This window comes from Rhopalosiphum padi, chromosome 2 (genome assembly GCF_020882245.1).
Source record: "Rhopalosiphum padi isolate XX-2018 chromosome 2, ASM2088224v1, whole genome shotgun sequence".
NCBI classification, from domain to species: domain Eukaryota; kingdom Metazoa; phylum Arthropoda; class Insecta; order Hemiptera; family Aphididae; genus Rhopalosiphum; species Rhopalosiphum padi.
The window spans coordinates 86468332-86493679 of NC_083598.1; the positions used below are offsets into that span (position 1 = coordinate 86468332).

General features: G+C 35.5%; 1 protein-coding gene across 6 annotated transcripts in view; it reads right to left on the minus strand.

Annotated features, from left to right (window-relative positions):
* Positions 1-2038: 2038 nt before the first annotated feature.
* LOC132920320 (homeobox protein caupolican) overlaps positions 2039-25348 on the minus strand; it is a 42054-nt gene continuing 18744 nt past the window's right edge. For 3 of the 6 annotated variants that reach the window (XM_060982609.1, XM_060982611.1, XM_060982613.1), the window contains exons 2-5: positions 24105-24644; positions 22072-22178; positions 6655-6947; positions 2039-3002 (exon numbers count right to left, since the gene is read on the minus strand). In XM_060982609.1, coding sequence (XP_060838592.1) covers positions 2170-3002; positions 6655-6947; positions 22072-22178; positions 24105-24644 — 1773 coding nt within the window. In that variant the 3' untranslated portion in view covers positions 2039-2169. Of the gene's footprint in view, positions 3003-6654; positions 6948-22071; positions 22179-24104; positions 24660-25348 lie in introns of all 6 variants that reach the window. The other 3 variants (XM_060982607.1, XM_060982608.1, XM_060982612.1) reach the window with 1 other exon arrangement.

Genomic DNA, 25348 nt, shown 5'->3' on the forward strand with positions numbered 1-25348 from the left:
TATTGATAAATTGTCCTGTCGTTGTAATTACGTACGTATATATACACGTATACGTGTAAATATTATTGAGGTGTAGTTTTTTAAACTGCACGATGTGTTTTACAGGACTGCATTATTTAATAATGCAATATGTATTCCGATTTTTATTATCAATTATTCAGGCGATAAAATATCTGCAAAATAATATTATTGTGTATTATGCATACGCCGTTCAAAAAACTAACCCTCAGACCACAACGTTTTATCCGGAAAAAGTTATGTTGCACGCGTACCACCGCAGTGACTTTTTATAGCTAAACAATCATAACCATCACATATATAATATATATATTTACATCCTAAGTAAGTATACTAAATATATGTATGAGAATAAATCTGTACATTACGATACAGTATTTATATTACAATACATGCGGTACAACTCTATAGTGAGTGAACAATTGACTTACACACGCACAAGTTGATGAAAAAACAAAAACAGTATATAGACAATCAGTTGGAGTTTATGCCGTTTTGCGTTATCTTCCAATCCATCTGTCCGCAAAACGACGTAAAGACGACATATTTTTTTTACTTTACGAGTAAATAATAATGAAAAAAAATCATGTCGGGGTGTCGTAGGTATAGGTAACTCTCTGGCTTCGTAGAACTTGTTTTTGTTTAAAAAAGATGACGATGATGTCGCATACAATATTCTCATATATATACTAATAGTTGACTGTTATGCAGTGAACAATATATAATATATTTAGAAAGAGAACGGATCTGTAAAAGGATAAAAAAAAAATAGAATACTTTTTTTTTTTAAGAAAAAACAATGTATTAGGAAAAGTACCGACTACAATATCACAAAAAAAACATAATAGAATAATTTAAATTTAAAAGCTATAACAATGGTTTTTTTTTATATTCCAATTAATTACAAAATAAAATAATATCGCGTACCGCTATAAATATAATTATATATATCGTACAAATACAATGTACAAACCGCTAAATATACACTAAAATGGAAAACAATATATAATATGATGCTGCACGAGAAGAGATAATATTATTATATAGTAGTTTTTGTCATACATTCCGTCTAGTTTGTGTGTATATATTTATATATATATAATATAAATGTTTAAAAATCGTAGTTTATGAGAAAATAAAAACAAGATGAAAGGAAATAAATTAAAATAATAAAACGTAATGTTATATAGAAAGGAACGTCAACAATCGGTTCACCTCGCACGATAAAAAATAAAAATAAAAATAAATAATAGGTATAGGTAATGACAATATTACAATTTATATATCGTGTATCTCGTGTCCCCGCGGCAAATGTAAAAGATTGTCCAGTCGTCTTAAACCGGACAGACTCGGGGGTACGCCTGTCCTCTACACATAATATAATATGATATAATATATAAATATATTATTACACCCACGGTGTATATAGGTACGTATATATAAGACACACTCATACCACAACGCGCGCATGACGTACCGTATGATATATATATATATATAATATAATTTCTCGGTGAAAAGAAAACGACAAAGTCTCTGTCCCGTCACGAGCCCCGTCTGCCCCCACACATCGCTCGAAATTTCCGAATTTTTTTTATTTTAAGAAATCGACGCACATATTTGAATATTATATAATATTTTATGTATTACAATATATACGTACACGCGATCTGCATAATCCGGAGCATAATAATGATGATGTCCACTTGCTCGTGTACGATATCAATCGCGTCGCTTTTTTTTTAAATATATAATATTATTATTTCTTCGTCGTAAATACGTATATATATATATGTATAAGTGTATATAATTATTTCGTTTATTATTATTATTAATTTTTTTTTTTTTTGGTTTTTCAACAGCAATATCATTATTTTTTTTTTTATTTATTATTATTATTTATTGTCCGCACAATGTCTTATACATGCCGTTTTCTATATATTCATATATCATATATCATATGCGTTTTACTTTATATTTTATAATATTATGTTCATCGTATAGTAATATAATAATATAATGTTTTATGTACAAAGTTTACTCTTAAATATTATATATACTGTTAATATGTACAAAATAATGTTTATTTGTTTTTATTTTTTTGTTTTGTCTTTGGATTTACGTGTGTGTCGTCGGGCGAGCCGCTTCTCGTCAAGCCCGTTCGGCGTGCTGGACGGCAACGACGGATTCGGCGTCGGACGACGACGAGGCGGGCGACGGTTCGGCGACCGCCGCGGCCGTCGAGTGCAGTTGTTGTTGCTGTTGCTGCTGTTGCTGCTGCTGCTGCTGCTGCTGGTGGTGATGGTGCAAATGGTGCTGGTGGGCCGCGGACGGTTGGAACACTATTCCGCCGCCGCCGCCGAAGGCACGCGCGTGATAGGCCGCGGCCGCGGGATCCTCGTAGAACGACCGGTACAGCTGCTCGTGGCGCGCGTAACCGGCCGGCAGCGACGGTACGGGCACGGCGGGCGGCCGTCGGTGGCCGGACGCCGCGCCGCCGACGGACGGCGGCGACAGTTGCTGGTGGTGCGGCGACCGCGGTGGCGGCGGGGTGGACGGGGTGGTCGTCTCGACCGCGGACGCGACAGTCGTCGTGGTCGTCGTGTCCTTGCTGGCCATGTCGGCCAGCGACCAGATGCGCGGCTTCGGGGCGCTGCTCTGCGACGGCAGTAATACGCCGCCCACTCCGCCGGTGGCCGGCGGCGACACGGACGCGAACCGGTGATGCAGCGGCGCCGCCGACGAATGGTGGTGATGATGGTGGTGGCCGAGGTGCGACGGCGGCGGATGGTGCGGCGCACCGGGGTAGTGGCCGTGGTGGTACGGCGGTGGGTGGTGCAGGAAGTGCGGCGGCGGTGGCCGTTCGAACAGCTCCGGCGAGTCCGGTCCGCTGTCGGCCCGCGATTCACTCCACTCGCTGCCCGTGTGATTGGCGCCCGGACGGTCACCGTCTTCGCTCGATCCCGTGCCCGAATCTTTACAATCTGCAAACACAAAAACGAAACGATATGGTAAAAAAATAATAAATTTTACACATTATATAATGTAATATGGTTCACTTTTTTACTATTATTATTATTATTATTATTTGCTGTAAACTCTCGAGGGTAACAGAAAAAAATCGATATGCCTGTGCTAAAGTGGTAGTATTTTAAACTAATAATATGCGTATAACGTGATATAACATTATTAATTGTGCTTTCTCGTATCCAAATTCAAACGTTTATTGATTTTAGATTACCGCAACCGTTATTCCGGTCAGAGTTAATAGTGTCCATAAAAGCCATAATGATATATTAGAAAACTAGTATATTATATATTATATCTATAATCGTATCGGAAAATATGTTATTTCTGTGTTTATCCCCTTTAAGCACTTGTTGCGCACGAGCAGTTCCAAAGCTCGTCTAAGCTATATGGTTATTTTTGTCGAACAGAACGCGGTAACATTTATTATTATATGTATATAGAAACACACGCGGGTTATAATTCGCACGTTGACCTTTAAGAACACTTTAATGTACGAGAACGCATAACGTCGATTTACACACAGTATATGCACATATTATTATTACGTGTAGGTACACGCCGCCGCCGCCGCCGATTGGCAATATTATAAAATATATTATTATGTGCAACCGACGGCCGTTAATATTCTCATAATTACCGGACTCTCGCGCGTACACTTTAAAACGCTAAATTATTATGTATATATAAGTGTTATATTAAGTACACGGTTTTTTTGCACATTAAAACGTCGTCGCCGGCGCCAAACCGATATAATAACGATTCCGCAGTATAGATAATATACACACATACATACATAATAATAATATCATAAGCACAGACGCCGACCGTGTTATCGCGCCGAGTACAACTGCAGCGGACCCCGCGGGATCGTTAGTAAGTTGTTTGCTCCTAAAACTCCGCGATCCGTGTTTTTAAAGCGCACGCGAAAATCGTTTCATAAAATATTACCGCACCCGTCGTGTATGCGTACACATCATATTTCATTGCGGTCGGTTTGTACGCGTTCTGATGACTATGTACTATATAATGTAATAATGTTATTATTAGTTTTTGTTATGCCGACGGAACGCGCTGCAGCAGCTCTGTAACCGTGCGGTTTCCGTTTATTCGAAATGTACGTAAACATAATGTATAAATGATAACGAAAACGAACCACTGAACTGCGTAAAAAAAAAAAACCGTCGACGGACCGCGTCGTAAAACCGTGAAAACACAATCGTTTTGTCTGAGCCTTTATATTTACTTACGACGATGACGTATATCGTATAAACAAAATAATACGCAACGTGAACCACACACAACGGAATCGCCGCGGCCCGGGGGAGAGGACGTTATTTGTTGCCAAATAATGAAACGCGTGTGAAAATCATACACAATAACGTCGGCTTCGAAAAACGAATGCGTATATACATATTGTGCCCGCCGGGACGTATTGATAAATTACATTTTGAGTATAACACACGCGACACTTTCAAAAAAAGCTTCTGAAAAAATATTTTCTCCTCGCGCTAGAAAATTAGTCGAAAACTCGTAAATAAATTCTTAGCAAAAGATCTATATAACACACGACAGCTGTATTTATGATGATTACACGATTATAGTATATTGGGTTCTAGAACCGGAAAATTTAAAAAGAAAAAAAAAGCAATTTAAAACGGAATAAAAAATATATTCGTTCACCGTATACTTAATTAATAGTTTTTACTTCGCTTTTACGCATTATACTTTATAAATATTATTACGGGTATATGCTTCAATACACCCCCGTATATATATATATATACCTACCCATATATAATATAAATATAACTCTCGTTCTATGTCACGGATCAGAGTGACGACAACATCACGGAAAATGTTTGTGTTATGTGTATGAGTGTTATATGCATATTATAACATAATACTTGTCAACGGTTCGATTACGGATTTTTGGCGGTTATAATGTGTATAATAATATTACACACATAATATTGTACCACCGTATCCGGTTTCAACGCTGTAGTTTTATAATTAGTACGCGACTGATCAGCGGTGTGCCGCAGGAAATTTCCGTCAGCGAAACGATAATAATAATAATAATAATGTATATTATTTATTTGTTTTTTTTCCGCACAAATACACACAACACATACACACGTGTCGTGTAAAAATTTACTGAGCGCGGGGGAGGGTGTCTGGCGATGAAAAAAATGTATAATGCAATGTGTGTGTGTGTAAAGCCTCCGACGTGACATAATGGTATTATAATATATTAATATAATATTATATAGGACACGCAAACGGAAAACCGAACGAGATATTATATGGACCGTGTTATTGGCTTTAGATATTATTATTATTGTCATTACGACGGGCACGTGACTAGTGTTCGGCTCCGGAAATTTACGACCACCGAAATAGGGGAAATAAAAAAAGGGGGCAACTATAATATGTACAATATATACGTATAGCGACCGTTGACGGCGAGGGAGGCGCTTCAAAACGGTCATCGGAACTGACGGGGCGCGTGATTCGGGTCTCGCGCGACGTACTGCCGCGGTGTTCAAACAATAATTTGAGTAGTAAGTATAATGCAGCGATCGAGTACGAGCCCGACGTGAACGTTTTGTTCTTAGATTTGGTTAAAAAGTAAATCGTTAATATAAATAAGTATTATTTACGGGGTAAGGGGAACAGATTGTTATAGCGTATAATAATTCGGATATTAATCGACCCGGCGAATTAGATTCGAAAAGCGGAGTAAATATATAATATATTGTAGTTGTTGTATGTACTTATACGCTCACGTGCATCTGCAGGCATATAGTCGCAGTATAATATTATACAATAAAGATTATTTTTTTACGGTCATACGACAATATATTATCATGATGTATTATACGTTTAAATTTAAAGGGGTCGACTCGAACTATAGAAAAACAGTAAATATAAATTTATCTTATAATATCATTTCGTCAGTGTGCGAACTTTCAATTCTTTCTTATAATTAACGTGAATGTGTAAAACGATATGGTTGCATACTACGCAGTGTTTTGTATAGACCTTTTTTAATAAAATATTTTTTTTATATGAATATAACGTTTGTTGGATCTATATGCGGTGTATATTATATGCGATATAAATTATTTACATAATGCATTTTTATTTAAATAGATTTAACTATATATATATATATATATTTATGAACGGAAAAAGGATGAGACAATATTAATAATGCACAAATGGAAATTTAGATAGAACCCGCGATAAATTATGGCGATAAAGTCAATGCAATCAATGCAGCAAATCGTAATAGACTACTCGATGAGAAAATAAAATGTCAATCCAGCAACTTAATCAAATCAAGTTTTAAATTTAAATAATTTAAATTTTATAATTTTTTTCTATATGTTATTCGCATATACTCGTATAATACTATCAGTTATATCCCAACGTAATTAATTTATAAATGCTCTAACTTATAATTATTAATAAGTCATAATTATATATAATATATCTTTGCAGACGTGTACCCATTTTTGTGTAACGGCAAATAAAGTCTAATCAGGTCTATCCAAAATACCCTTATATACATAAGCATGCTAATTGTAAGTATTTAATATTTACCGAGATCTTTCGGGTCGGGGCTCTTTCGATCATCCTCGTTGTTGTTGTCTTCGTCTTCGACCCTATTTCTGGGCTCCCAAGTCATCTTGTTCTCTTTTTTCAACCGTCTTCGGGCATTAGCGAACCACGTGCTCACCTGCGTGAGCGTCATTTTGGTGATGATGGCCAACATGATCTTCTCGCCTTTGGTCGGGTACGGGTTCTTCTTGTGCTCGTTAAGCCAAGCCTTCAGCGTGCTGGTTGTTTCTCGCGTAGCGTTTTTTCGCCTGGCTCCATTTAGGTCCATGCCGTACCTGAAACGAAACGAAAAATTCGATAAAAATAACAAATCGACATAACAATGTATTAACTTTCATTATATTGCGTATTATAATAAGAGGACAGAACAAAACGACAATATATATTATATTATAACAATTATGTCTGAGTACAATATATATTGGTACACGCGTGTTTGTACGCGACACTGCTGGTTGATTGTATATATTATATAATTTAAAGTATTTTTTTTATTATTATTATCAACGAGATAAGCTAGCCGCTAGGTATATGCCGAGCGGGTGTGATATAGACACTATACATTGTACGAGGGAAATCGCACAAATTGTTTAAACAATTTCGTCGTCGGTTCGTCGGATTTAATGCGGAAGCCATCACGAGAGAAAAAAACTGCCGGGGCGATTTCACGCGGTTAAACTTTCCGCGGAAAGAGAGCGAGGGAAAAAATCAGGGATAACTCCCCGGGCTGGGCTTGGGTCTGCCAATCGTATAGAATGGCGGTAGGGTGTAAATGTTTTTTAACTTATGCAGATTTTTTTTTTTTTACCCGCCGCCGACGGCGATCCTTTTTATTAATTCCAATTAAGCGCCGCCCTTCGTTTAATGGAATTTGAATAACTCTCATCGTTTCCCTCTTCGCGACCAGCAGCAGCGTTGTACACACCCGCCCACGAAGCCACCGACCTGAACACCACGACTTTTCTTCACCACTCATTCTATACACTCTATACTCACACACACACATATACAAACACATACATCTATATATATATATATATATATACAGCGTCTCCGTTAATCACGATTCCGATTCTTCAGGCGAAATATCCAATTAACGTCTCGACGAACTAATGGATTTTTATTTAGAGCCATCTCTACTTGTCACGGCGTTAAAACCCGATTTACATTTTTTTCCTTTTTATTTTTTATTTTAAATCCACTCAGTTTTTATTATTGTCAACCTGCAGCAGGGGTTTAGGGTCATGGAGACGGCGGAATAAATTTGATTTGGAATATATTTTGAAACTCGTTTAAGTTTTTCAGAACGGAAATAAACTGATTTTTTTACGCCAACAACGCCGACATAGAATTTATAATATAAATAGTAAATACTATATATAAAGGTACTTATATACATATTATAAGTTTATGATCTGTCTTTGTGTAATTTTTTGAACGCACCCGTGACTTGGATATTATGTCAACTTTTATTTTTTTAGAACTTTACAACAGGAACACATAATTGCAGTGGACGAAAAAATTTTGTTTTTGCCAGACGACAAAAATATATTATTATTATTATACACTGAAATACACTGATACAAAATTGTATACATTATATAATAAACAAACCTAAAAATTAGTGTTGAAAATAATATTTGAATCAAAAAACAAGAGCGTGTACAGTATTATAATATGTAAGTATATAGGTATATTTAGCGGACCACTAATGCTAATAGCGGCGTGAAAGCGCTCCTTTAATATGAATACTCCTATATCATATTATACATTATGTATAGGTGCTAAAGGCATGCAGCATAATATATAAACGTATACGGATATATAGGTTGTGACATTATGAACACACGAACAATCGACCAAGCGGCATAATGACGGTGTGCATATAGGTGCTATATACACATCTAAATTCTTTAAGCACACATAAACGGACCAGGTGTTAGCAGATGGTATACGTCGACGACGGTTTGCGTGTGCGTATATACGGCGCAGCTCGGATATCCGATTCGTTTGCGTATAATTTTCCTACGGTTTTAGGCCGGTAAAATCGGTTTATATGGTGTACAATGTTTTTCGTCTAAATTAGACGTATTTTAACAGAACACAAGAACGGCCGTAAACATGTATATATATACATATATAGGTATATATAGGTACGTAGGTCGTGTCGATTAAGATGATAAACGATAGGTATACGATCATCGCGGACGACGATAATATTCACCGCGAAACTATTGTAACGAAATATAACCGATGTACCTACACGTTATATAATAATAACAATATAATACTCTTTTGTATACCTACGCTTATTTTAATTTATTTTAGTGCGATATTTTTCGTACCCGCAACGACCACATTTGCAATATGATATTATATAATCATATAATATATGTAAGTACAATATTATGTACTTAATATTATGTAAAATCGCAATATATATACGATGATCGCCTTATATACAATTTTTTTTATATCTGCACCGCGGTAATTAATAATGCCATTCTGACGCGCGCACTATAGTTTTACTACGGTATTAAAACCCTGACCTACAATATTCTATATTTATATGTTTAAATATATATGTATATACCTTATGGTCATTTATCTATATGGGTATTAGACGCAAAACTTGAAGTTCCTATGTACGACAGAAAAAAATAAGTGAATACTCGTTAACTATTGAAAATAATAACGAAAAAATTGAAGGTTATTATAACCTACATTTAGAACAGGAAAAGAGGTTCAATAATATAAAAATACTTTATTTACAGTTATTTATACATATTTTAGCTTTAATGCATGTTATGGAAAAATTGGTAGATTGATGCAGTGTGTTTTTCGCATGGATTTAATATCATTTCAATAATATCTACCAAAAATCATTTAAATTTTTCCCAGTTTTTATGTATAATACAATACTGAATTTGCGTTCAATACAAGTGTTTGGAATACAAAATTTAATATTGTATACTATATTGTATGCATATACATCTTAAATATAATGTCAGGCATGTACGTTATATAATTGAGAATCTGAGATTATTGTAACTTAAATTGCTGCAGTTATGTGCAGTTTGCGATCATAAAAAATAGTGTAGGTTTATATATAAGTATTATTGTATCTGGTAAAAAATGTATTTTAGGGAAAACATGTGTGATTTAGTATACATTTACTCTTATACGTAGCTATATTGAACTTTTTAATATCCAAACCAGAGTGAAAAAAATAAACGAATACTCGCAATAATTACCAATATAAATTCCTAGAGTAAAATTAAAGTTAAATAATTTTATTAATAAAAATAAAATAATATTAAGATTTAAGACGTATGGTACTTTTATGTCACGATTATAATTGCAATACCTATAGTCCTATACCTAACAGAAATATATTATTTTGTGTCCTATAGAAATTAATATTATAGCTTTTATAGTCAAAAACTGAAAAACCGTACTCGCGATCCGTTCAACGACCTTGGTCAATACGTTTTAATTTCAGAAAGGTCGACGTTATAGATATGTAACTGGGTTTTAACAAACGTTATAATTAAATATAAACATTATAATAAAATACCGAAATAGTACCGAAAGGTATATCAACAATCATGGGATATTTCGATATCGGGTTCACTAACCTGCGTACATAGAATATTATAATAATATATATTATACTATGTGTAATTGTGTACCCTATATCAGTACCGACGAGGGCAATTTATTGTTTATACATTTTTACAGCGGTTCGACGATTTTATTATATGTGTGTCCATGTACGAATTTTCCACTCAGATTTGGCGCATACTCTATATTATATATATATAGTACGATAACGGTACTTTTACATACGATATTATTAGGTATAATGTTCGGGAGCTATATCTGCTCGATTTGGGCGATTAATCCGAACCGACCCACAATTAAAAGTCTAATATTAAGAATAATTGTGTACTGTTCGTGAAAAGTTTAATGGTCAACGGACATACTAAATATTAAATACGGCGCTAATGCGCGCAGCAATAATATAATAATAACACGAACCGTAAAATATAACAACAGGTACCTATGTCTAAATAATTGCGGTAAACAGATAACCAACATTCGGTGAAACGTCTTTAGGACACAAATAAAACTCGTAAACGTATACACGACCAGAACACGACAATAAAACGAATCGATCGTTTTATAACATTATATAATAATATAATAACAATAATAATCCCCGAAGTCGAACAAATCTTACAAAACGAGAATTCGAAACAAATATTGTCGTATATAAAACTAAATGTATAATAAGTATTGAAACATATTCATGAGTACCTATAACAATAATAATATTAAATCTTATAATTTTTTATATAGCTTCTATTATGTAAGTACATTTTTGCAGAGAATTTGCAAGTCGAATCGTTGTACAACGGTAATCGTAAAAAACGTAAAAAAAAAAAATACTTGAAAACTAATAATTTTATTAGTGGGTTGCCATATTGTTGTTGCTTAATGTAATTATAATAGTTTTAAGGTACAAATGTACAATGATCGTAATAAATATAGAACGTCAGGCTTAAATGTGATTTTGTGGGGAGATTTACGACTTGTACAATAATATATAACCCGCATGATATTTTGTTCTTTGACTGGTCAAGATAAACGTAATAATAATACATTATATAATAATTAGTATAATATGTATTTATCATTCGTACATGGAAATATTGGAAAACATAATTATATGACGGTCAACCACAATAATATGAGGAATTTTATTGGACGACTACGAATATTATTAATTACTATGATATTTATATATACTTAATATATTTTTACGATAAAAATTTACAATAAATATCTAAGTCTCATTATACGAATGTTCTTATGAGTATGATAAGCCCGACGATATTAAATATCGTAATTCATTTTAATAAGACAATATTCGCAGTGGTTGAAAGTAACGCGGTATTTAAACACAGGAAAACTCAGTACTATCGCATTACTGTTTATTGTGTTATTTTCATTTATCAGATTCCGCAGCTACACTATATATTTATATATATAAGTATTTATTTTTAACTAAATAAAAAAAAAGTTACGTATGTTATTAATTAACCGAAACGTTCTAAATTAGCCTAAAAGTAGCGATTTTGGATCGAACATTTTATTAATTATTATATATATGCATGCATGTATTACAGTATTATATATAGTACAGTAACTTCCAACCACTGCGTGTATAATATAATATACACACATATTTGGAACAATGATGGGCGCGTAAAATATATAACACTACAGATGAGGTTATGTGCGGTGCAGCGGTGCAGTTACGGTGAGGTAATATTATTATGGTTACCGGCCAACCGCAGTCGAATATATTGCGAGCGGTATAAAGGAGGGTCGACCGAGTACAATATATATATGGAGTAGAAAAAAAATACTAGGTGGGCAATAATAATAATAATAATCGTCATAATGAAAACGAAAAATACGAAAAACACACGACCGGGACGCGCCGCGACTATTATATATTTATATGTATACACTGCCCCTCGTCGTCGTCGCCGCCGTATCCGTTTTGTTTTTTTTTCCTCCAAAACCAGACCCGTTAAATCGGTGTCGGCGTGTGTTTAACCCTTTTTTTGATGTGCCACCGCGGTATTACGTATTTATAACCCCCTCACCCCGTCCGTCCCAACCGTTTGAGTGTATATCCCCGCACCGCTCGGCTGTGTATATACACCTAAATATTAATAATAATTTAATACCTATATATAATATTATGTGCCGCGCGCGTGTGTGTGTGTGTACGTTTGTTACACGACGAGAATCCTTTTTCGAAATCCGTAGTCCGCCTCGTCGGTTCACCGGCGGAAAATGCGAACGGACAGCGGAGGTGATGGCCGGACGGGTCCGATGTGCGTGAAAGGTGTAAAAATGATAAACTTGTAAAACCGCGTGTAACACCGGTGTCGGCTTTTCCACACAAAGGAGAGGAGTGCGTGTGCTGTGTATAATATTATTATATATCGTATATACGCGGCGGCGAAGGGCGAGAATCACACGGCAAACTTATATACATGTACGATATATAATATACGCGTTGTACCTATATACAGTAATTTAAGTATTATATTATGTATAGATCCACGTTTTTTTATATATTTTTTTTTCGTTCAGTTTGAAGACCGGTCCCGATTGTCGTTTTCGTTTCACGGATGATTTGTAATCGGGCGTGTAACCAAATATATAACTCGATGCTGTCGGAGGCGGTGGCGCGGGGCTATACAGTTCGTTCAGTGTGCGAAACGAAGAAAGGAAAAAAATATGTTATTATAATAATAATGACGACGATAACGATTATATTAATATTATTAATTTTAATAACGTTTATAATATTAAACACATTTATTTTTTTCGTCGTCATCAGTGGCTGCGTCGAGGTGTTGCCCGATCATAATAATATAACACTGTAGTAGCGGAGTGCACATCATTATAACATCGCGAGTGTAAATAATATAAAACAATATTAGTTGTAAATGTGTATATACCTATAGATATCTGTGACGTGTGCATGCATGATGTCGTCGGAATGCCATTTTGTGTCCGCACAAATTTTCGGTAGTAGTTATTATATACAATAAATTCTATCGCGGATTTTACGACTCGGACCGAACGATGGGAACGACCGCGGATTTGACGACGATTTTAACGACCGGTTTCGTTCTAAGGCGTCAATGACAAACACACGCGTACGTTTTTCACATATACACTTATATTGTATACATACATATTTACACGTGTAACCGTTATGTGTGTGAAAATCTATCGAAACCTACGCACGGAAGGTGTTTTTAACATATACATATATTATATAATATATGAATTTATATGAATATATGTGTTAAATAAATCTATCGGAAGGAAGTAACCGATTAGCGGTGACGAACCTAAGACTAGGGGTTACTGACCTCGCCGCGTCCGATCGCACGGCGGTCACTGCTGCAGCGTGTAATAATATTATAGGTACATTACAATATATATTATGTGCACCTCATATTCCATCAAGTTACATGTTATTATTATTAATACGTATATTACACTGTGCGGAGGAGGAGACGACGACTGCGGCGCGACTTCCTGTCCGCGCGCACATCCGCGTATATATACCAACAATTATTATTATAATAGGTCCCGGTAGTGCAATATTGCAGCGCACTTTGGCGACTACTGTATAAATTACGACTGTTTCCGTTATACGTGAGTCGTATCGTTTTTGTTTTTTCATACTGCATTGCACACGCATATAAAAAAGATTTCCAAGTCGCACTGCAGTCGTCCACACCGGGTAGGTGTACACCGTACCTACATATATATGTGTTTGTGTATAATATACATTAATATATAGAACCTGTCGCACGAATCGGATTTCGATGCGACGTATATCATAACCGAACGGAATTCCTCGCGCCCGTCCGGCACATCCGGTGGCGGCGTACACCAAAGACGATTTCACCCGTTATAATATACCCGCGTACGCTGCACATGTGCGGTACGATATAATGTTATCTGTCGGATTTGTCGAAATTCGTATGCACCGCGCGCGCCGCGTGTAAACACGGGACGGGGGCCCGCCGCTCCCCCCCGCGACAGTTATTGAAAATCGATCGGCAGATTTACGATCGCGGCAGAGACGAAAACAATAACATCACGCCCGACGTCTTTCAATGGATATCATCAAAATATTATCTGCGCGATTTTCGGCGTTTCGATCATATCGGCGGCGGCGGTGTCTCTGATTTCCGGCAGCACTACACACCGTCGTCGTCGTCGACGACGCGTAGTAAGTATTAGTAGACACGTCACTATATAATATACAGTATTATTATATGTGTTTATAACACGTCGCGACCCAAAATTCACGATTTTGTGCGACAACCGGGGTGCGCGTATATTATATACATATTATATAATTTATTATGAATATTCATGATCGCGGCGGACTGAATACAGCGAGACTTGGCCCGCACACACGTGTGCGTATTATACCTATGTCTGTGTGTGTGTTAACGACGAGACAAGGTTATATATATTTATATGTATATAGGTCTGGATGATGTGTAACGACGGGCTTATATATTATGGTAAATTATGGTAAAACGCAGTTGTTATACCCGGGCGTGTGTTGTGACGGACAGAAAATCATTTTCATCGTACCGCTGTACAGTTTATTTTCCGTATAGGTAATATGTGTATATATATATATGTGTGTACAAAGATCGCTCGTGTCGCGCGGTGTATAATATATTAATATGATGTATTGGTACATGCGTATAACGTTATAATTATATATTCCAACACCAAATATTATTTTATATCCTATATTATATAGGTACACGAGTCGTGTAGATCTTCACCGCGCTCTATACACGCGGCCCGTCTATAAATTACGAATTCGTCTCCGAGCTATACTCTCGCCATATACATATATTATCTACTATCGCTGTATTATGGTATACGCCGCAAGTTGTCCCACAACAGGATGAGGACGACGTTAATGGAAATCGGATTGACAAAACGCGTATTATACATACATACACACACTAACACATAATATATGTAAACGTACATTATAATAATATGTATTACTATTATTATATATTTAAATATATTATTTGATACGTACACGGTATATATGTGTATATATGCATACGTGCGTTCGGTTGTCGGACACGATAAAATTGAAAACTGGTTTCGGGGAAGGGAAACAGAACCGAAGCGTTCGACTGTGTGTATTTGTTTAAACGGTTCGGTTTGTCGGGCCGACGTATATACGTAATAATATTATGTACGGTGGCGGTGGTTAAAAAACAGTATACAAGCATTACGCGCACTGTGGTACGATAATAAGCAGAACTACGGCCAGAACGTATATACGCGTCTTAAAGACTACATCACAGGTCGTTTCGTTCTCGGGTGTACAGCCGTGAGACGCGTTTATGAATTGTACACGCAGCAATCGAATAAAAAACTCGTGTCGCTGCGAAAAAGGCGTCAAACCACAATCGTATACGAGTAATTCCTATTAAACACACATATATAAAATATCATTATTCGTTATTTTTACAATACGAGTGTACTGAGACTTGTGATATTACGCGTGTGTGTGAGTAGAACACGCGATCGTATTTCCTATATATATACTGAATAAATAATAAATAAGATCTCTGTCGTGTGCAGGTCAGCTGCAACAGATGAATTATATTCGATATGAAAACGAAAACGTAGTTGACGCGACGGCCACTGCAACAGCCTGCAGATAGTAGACACCATAAATAATATATTATATCATTCGTATATGGCGAAATAATAAGGGTCGTTAAGCATCGCGGGCTTTCCCATACTGAAATAATTATTGTAAAAAGTCAAGATAAGAGCTGTGATGAGTATTTTTGCCACTGCTTGGGACTAAGTATAATAGGGTTAAACGGCTATATACATTGGTAGGGCGACCCCCTTTGGCGATACCCATTACAATATACACGTTATATACGTACATCTTACATAAGCGCGCGAATGTAACAGTATAGTCATCATATATTATATGGAATCAAAACGACATGTACAAACAAATATACATAATACGCTGAACAGTCAACCATATAATACCTATGTATACAATATGGTCGCGCGGGCTAATGAAATGATACCCAGTCCAAAGTATACATTCGATTAGCACACATCATAACATACGAATGATGGGAAAGGGGAGGGCATACGTGTGTGCAGCGGTGTTATAACAATGTGTAAAGGTGTGTGTGAAAAAAAAATAAAATGTTAGGGCTGCGGTGGTGTATAACAGCGGTTGGACATGCGTTTTCGCGTGTCGCGCAAGCCCTACAACAAAAAAACAATCCTTCGCCGCCATTTTATACGGCCTCCGTCGTTTGTGTGTGTGTGTGTGTGTCGGTCTTATCATCGTCGTCGGCGGCGCATTACTATTATTACTACAACCGTGTTAGGGGTGCGTGCACTGCACAGTCGGGTAACCATGATGAGTGACGTGCAGCAGTATTTATGGGTATAGGCAAAGGTGCAATATTTCAGTGCGTAACACCACTGCAGTGAGCCGTCAAATACATTTCATCAACGTTAGTTCATCAAGTTCTCCCAAACATATGTAGGTATAATATCATAGAAAATCGTACTACCTACCTATAGTACCTATACGATTATTGCGCATAGCCATAATACTCTATTAAGTTATAAATTTCGGTATGATCTGGTAATGGTATATAAGAATCGCCAATATAATAATAGTACCTAATATGTGGATTGCAACTGCAGCGCAGCTGCATCGATATAAATTGATCAAATTTCGGAATCGACTGCAATATATACTTCGAGGGAGGTCGGCCGCGGTTGCTGCGGCGACGGCACAGTTATCGGGGTATGATTTATTATACACGCATATCGGCTACTTAACCAGTACACGTCGCCGAGCGGCTTCCTACGTGATTCCATTAACAAATTGTGTGTCGGAACGACCGCGGCGGCGACGGTGAAAAACAGAAGCGAGTATATTATATATATATATATAATACCTACACACATACACTGTATAGCTGTATATATATATATGTACAGATAAAACACGAGGAGTGTTAAAACGAAAAAATAAAAATTCCTGCGTCCTTATCTACCGGGTGTAATGGCGAAAAGCACGGCGGTATTTGTTATCTTTTCCCAGAGAGTCAGTGCCAACAAACCACACCCAAAACGCGCTCGTGTAAGTGTGCGTGGTGTGTATGTGTAAATGTGTGTGTGTGTGTGTGGCATTGAGGTATAAATACTGTTTTTTTTTTTTTACCTATTTTTTTGTTTTAATTCTTTTTCATTTCGTACCACCCGTTCGTGCCCAGAACCCATCCATAACCATCTGCCGGACGACCAATACGACGGCGACCACGACGATATTACCACGACCACGACGACTATATAGGTAGGTACGTGTCAGTTGACCAAAGGGAATAAGGGTATATATGAAACACGTAATATATTATAAAAGTATATATACGGGAATGTGCAAAAAAAAAGTAACGACAACAAAATTACGGTTCAGTGCTACCAACCTCTAAAGACAATAGGAATACCCATACACATATTATTTGAATAATATGGGTAAGCTTAATAGTAAAAGTCAAAATAATATTTTCAGGCTTTTTTCAACTCATTTATCAATTTTGTATCCACAAATAACACCAAATTTTGAAACACTAAACACCTGATAATTTTTAAATTTTACATTTGTCATAGCTACCATCATTTTTTTAAAACAAACCTGCCCGTTTCTCATAACACCGAAACACACACACAATGTAATAATATTATACCAGATATTTATTTAAACACGCCAGCGGTTATAATTTTAATGAGTAAAATTCTAGTCCTATTTATTAAATCGTCTTAATAAAAATATAATATTTTTACATTATATAAAAACAACAAGGTACAAAATAACTCGATTTGCCAATAAAAATGAGCTCGAGGATAATTTTAAAAACTTAATATCATCATACGCATCTATTAATGTAAGTATAGTATATAATTTTACTGCGTGTCGCGCATTAAGTATACCCGAAGGGAAATTAAAAAGACAAGTCTATTTTAATAAGACAAGAATATATAATAACAAAATTTGTTTGATGTCGAAAATATGATGATAAAATTCGTTAACGACCGAAGAATAAATATTATCACTGGCGCGTTTTATATCTAATAATTTTGAGTTAAATATATATATATATCATATAGGCATTTTGGAATTTTTCCAATTGATGATCTGACATTTTTGGTTAAACGATTAATTTTTTTCACACTTTCCTCGGCGTATGATGTTATTTGTAGACAAATTTAATCTTATATACGAATACGCGATATCCATTTGGCATTACACAAAAACATACACAACTCCTCATAGTCAAATTAGACGATAGATTTATTCATAAGACTTTTCTAAAAAGAGTAGGTGATTTACCTATATAAAATGCATTTGAAATAATATTACGATATTGCTTGTGTTTATAATAGTGTTTCGCAAAAGTCTAATAATACTAGTTACACACACACAAATACATTTATAGGTATAGGTTTTTATAATATATAGGTATAAACAAATAACAAATAAGATTCCGTTTGAACACGCAAAAGTTACTGATTTACAAAGGCCACCAATATGGCCGACATAGAAATCGTTGTCGTTGCAGGATATACGCGACGTGTATGGAGAAAAAAAGAATTAACCTACTGAAAAGTGGACAAAGCTTTTAACGTAACACTTTTTCCTTTTTTTTTTTATAGCGTTCCGGTTCGGAATAATGTATAAGTGAAACAATATTATACAGGGGTCGTGAGCGAAAAAAAAATCGGCTTTCCGAAGGGATAGTCGTACTGGCTTTCATCATTATCATCAACATCGATAACACGAATCGCCCATTATATGGAACTTTTTTTTCACCCCATCCGCGCGCGAATAATAATACGCGAGCCTGGCTATTTTTTTGCAAGATGAAAACTCGTAATGGTGTTTAAAATATTATTATTATTTTTCAATGGAAAAATCGTCAGCTCTCTATATAATATATATAAACGCGATATGGTTTTTTTTTATAAACATTATCCGGTCAACCAACGGCACACTATATAATATAAACTATACACCACCGGAGATAGACTTTTATTTATTTTATTGTTGTTGTTGTTGTTTATTAATATATAAATGTATTTTTTTTAATTATAAAGCACTGACCGGTAATCATAATACTATATTATAACGTCCGTCCTAAATACAAAATCGCACATCTATATATATTATATTATCATACAATATTACCTATACATTATACCTGACAGAAAACATTACTATAACATCACGTGGGGGGTATTAAACGGAAAAATAATAGTAATAATTATTCATCGCCAATATAATATTATATATATATAATATATATCGGATAACATATCCTAATTCCTATATAGCGTTGCAACGGTACCCTTATGTGTGTGTGCCTACACACATGTACATATATTATTCCCGTTCAGTCAACCGATTGTCATTTGTCATAATACGATGTGGGACGTATGTTATTTTATATATTATATAGTATTAGTAGTATAATATTATTATATATATTGTACTTGTAAAGCTTCTAATCGGCTGGAATCATGTTTCGCAATTCTAAACAGCCGCTATAAGCCATATTATCTATGTGTATATTACATACACATACATATTATAATAAATGAGATATTGTATCAATTAAATGCGTACACTATATATACCTACAAATACATAATTACATTATTATTACATAATGTTTAGAGCGGCAAACAATAGTTTTAGAAAATATGTTTGATTGTAAAATACAATGAAAAATTAAAAAACCGAGCGCACTTAAACGAATTCGTATAGATCCAATATATAATTCAGAATTTCAGACACAAAATTAAAATATATACGAATAAAAATCGTATTACACATTGTATATTTAAATAATAACGTTATACAATATACATATAGATATATCTACGTTTTAATTGTTCGTGGACGACCGCGAGGTGATTATAAAGGTTAACCGTAATCAAAAGTCTGTTTAACACAAACGAAAGACGTTCTTCAAAAAAAAAAAAAACATTACTTACAATGTCTCAAAATTAACATTCTATGTTCAAGAATTAGAATTTGTAATGTTGTCAACCTACTATAGTTATAGGTATTGCGTAAGCGGATCATACAGTGGTAAAATACAATCAACATAAATCGATATAAGATATAAAAAAAATGTTATTATCTGTATAACTCATTACATAACTACAGTATAAATATGAATGAACAATTGTTAAAATTGTATAATTGAACGAAAGAAAACTAACCTAACCTACACGAAAAAAATGTTACAAGATTTCAAATGCAATTCAGCATATATAGTAATACGGAGGTATACACTATATATATAATATTAGGATAAGTATAATATATATTTGTAACACAAGAATATATAATATGTAATTTATATAATTATACATTTATATTTTAATTTTGCGTGGGTGTTTAATACTTTATACAAACAATTTTATTTAAGTTACAATTATACGCGCTTGTATAAAAATAATGGTTTTGTTATATATCTATACATTTATGTAATAACATAATATTTAAAGTATAATACATGGGTATATAACATACGCACAGATATTATTATTAATATCAGCTTAAAAATGTTATTTGAAAAGTGCACGGCAAATCATAAGTATATATATATATATGTGTGTGTGTACTGCAAGTCTGCAATGTATAATCTTACGAATGGTTATAGAATGAATGTTGTAAACAAATTTTTTTATGTATGAAACATGTTATTCTAGCAAAATTACAAAACCTAAAGTTTAAGCATGCTATATTGTGCTTGTGTTGTACATGATATTGTATGCAATACCGTGTATCTGTAGGTAGGTATACGTCTTGTAACATAGAATATATATATATATATATATATATGAGATCAAACGATCATGCATAGTATATATATAACTATTATATAGTGGATAATATACCTACGCATAAAATATTTATACATTACGAGTATAATTCATAATGCGTTGGCATATTAAAAAAATCGAGTTTAATAATTATACTAATATATTATACGCACTATCATAATAATTAAAGGATATGATGTTAAGTTTAATAATTAAATTCGACGAGGTATAAAGGGAACGGACGCTATAAAAGCGTCGCATGTGCGCGAAATCGTCGATTGGAAAATCGCAATTGAATTCATTATGGAACTATATATTTAGGTACCTATATGTAGAAGATCAAAAAGTAGGTGTACCTGCCTACACATAACATTGTATAATAATATCGTATATTTTGCCAAATGATTGAAACGTATTCGTTTATAAGTACCACTACTGTGATGGGTGGAGGAATAGAGACGGCGTCCATTTTTGTAATCACTCGCGATGTAGAAGGACGAATAGGTTTACCGAATAAAATACAATATAGGAGAACAGACGACAGGAAAAAAAATTGAACATTAACCGCGGTGACGTACTGTACCTCCTACCCTCCTCCACCCCATCGGCAATCTATATACGTGTACCTTTATATTTATATATTACATTATATTATTATATAATATACGCCATTCCTATTGGACGGACGACAGTTTGGCGCATTGTTGTTTTAGGTGAACAACATATATATACATACGTGCGTACATACATATATACTCACGATATCGAACACACACACGCATCACGCGTAAAATAATATAATATATTGTTGTGCCTCTGCCCTAGTATAACCCTAGTATATATGTGTGTATTTTTGGGGGTACTCACCCGTTGAAAGGGTACCCGAACGCCGCGTCGTAGGGGTGATAGACCGAGTGGTACGGCCATGTAGCTCCAGCTGCCAAGTTCTCTTTGAGATCAAGTCCCGCTGCGGCCTGCGCACATACAAAAAATATATATATAATAATAATAATAATAATAAAATAGATTATCATATACATACAATAAGCGTAGTTATTAGGGTGAACTCGTTTATTAACGTTATTATAACACAAATATAATATGAGTAGTATCTACACGCATATATACCGTGTACACCACGGTCGTTATACGCAATATAATGTGTACGCTATGTACTATATGGGTACAGACGACTTAAGTGTATGCCTAATATAGATCGTGTAGGTATATATATATATATATATATATATATATATATATGCACGACAATGGATCGCCGAACCGTCACTTCACATATGACGCGATATGCATGTATCACATATGACACAGACGTGACGTGTCGGAATATGGGTTTTTGTCCGTTCTGCAGTATATCCTTTGGCGAGGAAAAAAATGCCATGTACATTATGCTAATTATATCGTTTTTATATAAATACCTTTACATGTATATACATGAGCATCTTGTGAAAAAGTAATGCGGTTGCATAGAATATATATTTATATATATTATATATGTATATAGTGGAGAATGATTTCGTGAAATCGTTTTCGTATATTATAATTTATAATGATATTATATTATATTGATATTCTCTCGATAAATATGAAATATATTTATGAATTATGTTAAGTGATACATTAAAATATTATATAAATATATGCGAATTTACAAACATTATATATACGCATCGGGACTATAGCGATTTATGAAACGCCCGCAAACGCGTATTTTATTTAATATATATATATAATATTATTATAGTATACTATATTATACTATATTATATTACAGTTATCATAGGATACTCCGGATGATATACAGGGTGGACAAGAGTGGGCATGGGATTGAATATTGCGTTAAGAACGACGACCGACATTTGGCGTGAAGGTACTACGCATATGATATTATAATATAAATTATTTTTATACGTTCGGGATACAGCGGCGTACACGAGTTATGTGCCTAACACACGAGAATCGTGTTAAAAGGTTGATAACACACGAGGTAAATTTTTCGGAGTATACACAATAGTACATAATAATATGCCGTTGTTATAATATTATATTGTATGATATTATACCGGCAACAGGGTAACAGATAAAATGATATGTAACCGAAATAGTTTTCTTAAATGATATATTACCCGTGCACACGTACAGGTATCATATTATTATACACACAAAACTGCAGTAAATTACACGCATAGGTATAAATAGATAATACTAAATATAATTCCCCGCAATTATTATAAAATGTTGTTTAAAATGCATATTAATGTAAAAGGTAATTTATTATCGTTTCGTACGCACATCGCGGTAAATTTAAATCAAATTGTTTGTGTTCACAATTTCAGCTGATTAGTAGGTAATATATAATATTATATGGAAATGCGCGCAGGTTAATTCTCAATATAAAATAATTATAATTACAATATAGCCTAAACATCGGAATCGGTGTTCTTAAATACTCAGCACAGAAAAAAACCCCTAATCGTACGGTGACATCAACGACTGACTATATATACACCTAAACGTAAATTTAAAACGAAATATTATTTCTGTGAACATTTGCGATCGGATATACCAAGTACGGTGTTGTAATCATAGCCGTTTACGAACATATCGTTATATAATATATTATAATTAAACAAGCGATCTTTCAATTATGAAAAATTAACAACATAAAAATCACCGATGACGACGGACCTCGTGAATAAATCCGGATCTATACGTTACACGGTTGAGCATTATATTATATACTAATAGCTAGACTTATATATTAAAATTTAAGGGGCGTTACGATAACTGACGTTTTTAAAAAAAATTCAAAAGGTGACATCGCCTTTATCCGTCCGACTCAATAATAAGTAAATAAAAATATACACAAAAAGCAGACTTACGGCAGAGTAGAACGGCGGCTGGTCAGAGCCGAGGGCCGGGAAGTAGGCGGCCATGCCCTCGGGGTACGGTGCGGTGTACATGGACAGGGCCGGTACGCCGGAAGCGGCCAGTCGCTGGTAGCTGAGCAGGTCGTACTGGCACGAGCACACCGTCTGCCCGGTGATGGGGTCGGTGAATATGGGCCGGCCGGTGTCGCAGCACCGCGGAGGTGCGGCGGCCGCGGCGGTGGACGTGCTGACCGTGGCTACGGCCGTGGTGGGACTGCCGCCGACGGACGACGGTGCCGTGGACGACGGCGGTTGTGCGGCCGACGGTCCGGTCGATCCGCTGACGGTGGACCGCGGGTGGTGCGGCGGCGGTGGCGGCGGCGACGAGTTGTGGCCGGCTGCGGTCGAAGATGGCGGTTGCGGCGATACGGACGTGTGTCGCCGGGCCGCGGTGAGCGATAGCTGTAAGGGCGGCGGGCTCGAAGACGACGACGAAGACGTGTGCGGCGGCTGCGGTAACAGAGACTGCGGCGGCGGCGCTAACGATGTGGTCTGCAAACGAAAAATCTATAATAAGCACATTATGATAATATTATAAACGTATATACACCCAAACAATAATAATATATATGTAATACTATAAAACAGTGTTTCGCTATGATATAATATAACTGCAGTGAACTACATAATATTTTATATTGTACACTTGTTATACGCATCATGCCGTTCGATTCGAGATACATATTAATGTGTGTGTGTGTGTGTGTGTGTGTGTGAGTGTAGGTCGGCGGAATAGAACTTAACGCCAGTAGGAGGTACCTATAAATGTATATTTGGGGAATTCAACAAAGTATTATAGAAGTACCCGCCCGATGCAATTATTATGCATTCCGCACAAAATATAATGTTATACGATATAACTGCAAGACGCGCGCAAAAAACGCAGTACAATTATACACGTGTAATGTATAGGAAAAAACGATATACTGCGTACGACGCATACGTAGGTATACGCCTAAACGTCGTCGACGACAGACCAGAGAGTCAACGAGCCGTGTGATTCGTATACCGTTAAAAACCGTGTCGCATGCGTATGACATTATTGTTGTTGTTGTTATTATATTGTTAGGTTTTTCGACAGTTGTCGTCTGCTGCAGCGGTCGGCGACGAGCGGTGTCACACGGATGATTGGATTTGGACGAGCGTCACACACAAACATTCATGATAATAATAATACGGCTGATGCTGCGGCGTGT